At 63.8% G+C, this 4,870-nt stretch overlaps 2 protein-coding genes across 3 annotated transcripts in view; both read left to right on the forward strand.

Moving 5' to 3' along the window:
• Positions 1–1,305, forward strand: part of LOC106898238 (retinol dehydrogenase 16-like) — a 2,797-nt gene extending 1,492 nt beyond the window's left edge. Inside the window, exons 3-5 of one of the 2 annotated variants that reach the window (XM_014959369.1) lie at positions 45–208; positions 772–1,000; positions 1,164–1,305. In XM_014959369.1, the coding sequence (XP_014814855.1) occupies positions 45–208; positions 772–989 (382 nt within the window). In that variant the 3' untranslated portion in view covers positions 990–1,000; positions 1,164–1,305. Of the gene's footprint in view, positions 1–44; positions 209–771 lie in introns of both variants that reach the window. The other variant, XM_014959367.1, reaches the window with a different exon arrangement.
• Positions 1,306–2,159: 854 nt separating this feature from the next.
• Positions 2,160–3,726, forward strand: LOC106898230 (retinol dehydrogenase 16-like). Its single transcript, XM_014959358.1, has 4 exons — positions 2,160–2,475; positions 2,582–2,840; positions 3,240–3,403; positions 3,497–3,726. The coding sequence occupies exons 1-4, from the start codon at positions 2,160–2,162 to the stop codon at positions 3,724–3,726; spliced, it is 969 nt and encodes a 322-aa protein (XP_014814844.1).
• Positions 3,727–4,870: the final 1,144 nt, after the last annotated feature.

Here is a 4,870-nt window from a genome sequence, read left to right on the forward strand (position 1 = left end):
CGACGTGCTGCTCCCGTGTCCCACGGGCCTTTGATCCCTTCCAGGCTGGAGATGCGCCACTTCGGGGTGAAGGTCAGCACGATCGAGCCAGGCTACTTCAAAACCCAGATCACCAGCATCGAGAACATGGAGAAGAATTTTCTTTCCATCTGGGAGAAGGTCCCAGAGGAAACCAAAGCGAGTTACGGGCAGAATTATTTGAAGGAGTGTAAGTACCTCACCTAAGGGGCTAAGGGATTCTCTTTCTCTCCTGACACAAGGAATTTTGGAAAAAGGAGTTGGGACTGTTTAGTGTGAGGAAGAGGAGGCTGAGGGGAGACCTCATCACTCTCTACAACTACGTGAAAGGACACTGTAGAGAGGTTGGTGCTGGGCTCTTCTCACAGGTCAATAGTGACAGAAGGAGAGGGAACGGCTTCAAGCTCCAACAGGGGAGGTTTAGATTGAACATTAGGAAGGAATTTTTCACCCAAAGAGTGGTCGGGCGTTGGAAGAGGCTGCCCAGGGAGGGGGTGGAGTCCCCATCCCCGGCTGTGTTTTGGGGCCGCTTAGATGCAGTGCTGAGGGCCATGGTGTAGGGGAGGACTTTGTAGAGTAGGGGAGATGGTTGGACTCGATGATCCCAAGGGTCTCTTCCAACCTGGACCATTCTATGATTCTAAGGCACGTTCCTGGGGTCACGGCGTGTCCCACTGCCCCTCACCCCACCGAGCCGTTTGGCTGGAGGGTCTGGGTCTGGCAGCCTGACCGGTGCTTTCTCCCCCTCCACAGTTTTGGTAGAAGCCAGGAAGATGCAGCAGAGATGCAACCCCAACCTGCGCCTGGTGACGGACTGCATGGAGCACGCGCTGACCAGCCGCCACCCCCGCACCCGCTACTCGGCGGGCTGGGACGCCAAACTGCTCTACATCCCCCTCAGCTACATGCCCTCAGCCCTCACCGACCTCATCTTCTCCTGGTCCTACCCCAAACCTGCCCAGAAAGCCTGAGACGGGGACGCGGGGTGGGATCCAGCGTCGCCGCAGCCGAGGCTGGGCCAAGAGGTTCCCAAATTCCTCACTCGGTGGAAATGAGGAATCCCCTCGCACCCGCTGCCCCACGGGTGCAGGGCACCTCGTCTTCTCCTGGTCCTACCCCAAACCTGCCCAGAAAGCCTGAGACGGGGCGCAGGGTAGGATCCTAGGCCCCCGAGGCCGGGCCAAGAGGTTCCCAAATTCCTCACTCGGTGGAAGTGAGGGATCCCCCTGCACCCGCTGCCCCGCGCTCGCAGACCCGTTTGGTTCTGAATAAAGACAACTCCTCCTCCCCGCGTGGCAAGGCCTTGGTTTCGGCCTCAGCCGGGGCTGCGGCACCGAGGCCGTGTCCCCACTCCTCCAACCGCCGCCGGCTGCACCGGGATGTGCCACGGGAGCTCCCGGGATCTCCGGCCGTTCCCCCCAGCGCCTGCTCCGTGCGGGGTCCAGACCCCCCTCTGGGCTGTGAAAACTCCTCTCGGCCCAGCTGGCACCCCAGGAATTACCACATGGATAAAAACCAAACCCCTACAAACCTGGGCAGATTCCCCCTGGGCACAGGGGCAGCCTCTGGTTGAATCCTCCTCTTCCTCCTTGGTGCCCGTTGGGCATCCTGGGCAACGTCTGCTTCTGTGTGGGGCTCTGCTGACCCACAGACCCCGTCAGTGAAGGCTGCCCCGCTCCAGCAAACCGTGCCCGGGCACCGCTGTGGATACCCCTGTGCCCGTGTCCAGGCTCACCCCGGCAGCTTCATGCCCTCCTCATCCAGGGACCATCCCGGTGTGAGGGGATGGAGTGAAGCCGGGTGATACAGAGGGGCCGGGAGCTGCTGATGGTGCTCGGAGATTCAGCCAAATCCAGCTCCGTGGGGCAGCCAGACCCACGCCGCCGGCACGAACTGCAGTTAACGGGCAGAGCAGAGCTCCTGGCACGTGGATCTGTGCGAGGAGAGAATTGCCACGGAGAGAGACACAAATCTTTCCCCGAGGCGCTGCCGCAATCCTGCCTCTGCCTCAGCACATCCCAGAGCAGCCCCGGGACAGGCTCTGCCCGAGGGGCAGGGGCTGGTCCCGCACCCCGGGACCTATAAATGGGGCAGAGACACACGGAGGGCACAGGAGGCTGTTGGCGTCCCGGTGCCCGAGGATGTGGCTGTACCTGGCGGCGGTGCTGGCGGGGCTGTACCTGCTGCGGCGTTGGCACCGGGAGCGGCAGACGGTACCGGGGCTCTCGGAGAAGTACGTGCTGATCACGGGCTGCGACAGCGGTTTCGGGAACCTGTTGGCGCGGCAGCTGGAGGCGCGGGGCCTGCGGGTGCTGGCCGCCTGCCTGACCCCCACCGGGGCCGCCCAACTGCGGGCGGCCTCCTCGCCGCGCCTGCAGACCCTCCTGCTGGATGTCACCTCCAGCCAGAGCATCGCCGCCGCCGCCGCCTGGGTCCGGGAGCGTGTGGGCGACCGAGGTACGACGGGGTGACCCCCCCCCATCATCATCACCCCCATCACCCCACTGACCCCACTCCCCGTAGGCCGGGGAGTAGGCCCAGCTCACCCCGTCCCCTCTGCCAGGGCTCTGGGGGTTGGTGAACAACGCAGGGACCGCTGTCCCCACCGCCCCCAACGAGTGGTTGACCAAGGATGACTTTGTGAAAGTGCTGGACGTCAACCTGGTGGGCCTCATCGAGGTGACGCTGAGCCTCCTGCCCCTGCTGCGGCAGGCGCGGGGCCGGGTGGTCAACGTGGCCAGCGTGATGGGCCGGCTCGCCTCCTTCGGGGGAGGCTACTGCGTCTCCAAATTCGGCGTGGAGGCCTTCTCCGACACCCTCAGGTACGGCAGCGGTGGCCACCAGCGGTCCCCGGTGCTTCCCTGTGGCAGGGCCTGTCCGGCAGCCGTGCGCGTTGGCGGGCACAGATGTGCCGGGAGGGCTCTGCCCCGCTTTCCCCACGCAGGGTTTTACGCTGCACCCACTTACATCAGTCCCCACGGAGCAGAGCAGTGAGCGGGGGGGGGGGCAGCTTGTGAAATACCCACCTGGTCGCCCACAGGTTGGGAAACGGGGGCACGGCTGGAGCAGCCGTTGTGCAACCATAAGAAGGGTTTCAAGAAACCCCTGGGGGAGGAGGAGACGGCTGCCCTGCACCCCCCGGGAGACAACGGGGGGTGCCCAGGGAGGGTGTCACAGGCTCTACCTCACCCCACACGGCTGATGCCTGACCCCTCCACCAGGCGTGAGATGCGACCCTTTGGGGTGCAGGTCTCCATCATCGAACCCGGTGGCTTCAGGACGGGGATGACCGACCCCACGACGGTGGCGAAGGGTTTCAAGCGCCTCTGGGAGCGGCTCCCGGCGGAGACGCAGGCGGCCTACGGCCACCACTACCTGGAGACCTGTGAGTACGTCCCTGGTGACCCCAGCCCTCCCCGGTGACCCCTCCGTCACCGACGGGCCAGGCCGGGCTGACCCCCCCCCTCTGCCCACCCAGACATCAAGAGCACCGTCCTGCTGCACCGCCTGAGCAGCCCCCGCCTCTCCCGAGTCACCGGCACCGTGGAGCACGCGCTGCTCACCCGCTGCCCCCGCAGCCGCTACGCAGCCGGTTGGGACGCCCGGTTCCTCCTCGTGCCCCTCAGCTACTGCCCGGCCTGGCTCACCGATGCCTTCATCGGCCTCTTCCTCCCTGTCCCTGCTGGGGGGACGCCTGTGCGTCCCTAAGGACGACCACCACACCGGGGAGGTGGCCGCAGCGCCTGCAGGCCCCCACCGGCCTCAGACCCCCGTTAACCTGCTCAATAAAGCTGCTGCAAAGAGAGGGGCTGCCCGTGGGGACCCCCAAACTCAGAGTTTAGATTTAAGATGCCGCCGACTCCACCACCGAGCCATTTTGGGATCCTGCACCCCTTGGAGAAAGCAGCAATTTAAGATTTGTTAACCCTGTGAGGGTAAATCACAGGATTAGGTTGCACGATATTTAACAATAATCAGCCGATTAACGGGGTGATTTCATAAAATGGGCTATAATCAATACAGCGACTTAATTAAAGATTGGAGAAGGTTCCCAGGAGATTTGGGACAGAGCTCCCAGCCCCAAACCAGCCCCACACACGGAGACAGAGATTAAACCCTGTGAGAAAGATGTTTCTCTTTTTGCAATCAGTAGTAAATTATTGGTATCACCCGATCTTTGCACCTCGAGAAATCCATTCGGAGTCACTTACTCAAACCTTGTGAAATCCCCCCGCGGGGTGTCCCAGCTCCTGGGGGGGGATGGGGGGGGTCTGGGTCACAGCCTGCCCCACCCCAGAGAGCTCGGAGGGTCTCAGAATCACGACTTGATTGATTTTGGGCAGTGTTTTCCCATTTTTGGCCACAATCCCGGTCAGATAATCCCGGGACTTTCCAGGTGGGGCTGTGAGTCGGGGGGTGCCTGGTGGTCCCAGCTCTTCGTGCCCCCAAACCAGGGCAGGACATCACAACCCTGATGTCACAACGTGTCCCGGGGGGGGAGGGGGCTGCACCACCACGGTGGTATCTGGGGATCCTCTCTGTCCCCACAGCCCTTCGGGGGGCTGGTGGCCGTGCTGGGGGGGTCTGGCCCACCCCCACGGGGCTCTGGGTCCCCATCCCTGCCCTGTGCCAGGGGGCTGGTGGCCCTGCTGGGGGGTCCAACCCACCCCCCCGGGGCGCTGGGTCCTCATCCCTGCCCTGTGCTGGGGGGCTGGTGGCCGTGCTGGGGGGTCCGGCCCACCCCCACGGGGCTCCGGGTCCCCATCCCTGCCCTGTGCTGGGGGGGCGGGGGGGGGCTGCTGCCCCGGGACCTCCTTAAAGATGTTTTCCCTTTCTGCAGAGAGCACCCCCT

Source organism: Calidris pugnax, unplaced genomic scaffold, assembly GCF_001431845.1.
Source record: "Calidris pugnax isolate Ruff unplaced genomic scaffold, ASM143184v1 scaffold421, whole genome shotgun sequence".
NCBI classification, from domain to species: Eukaryota; Metazoa; Chordata; class Aves; order Charadriiformes; family Scolopacidae; genus Calidris; species Calidris pugnax.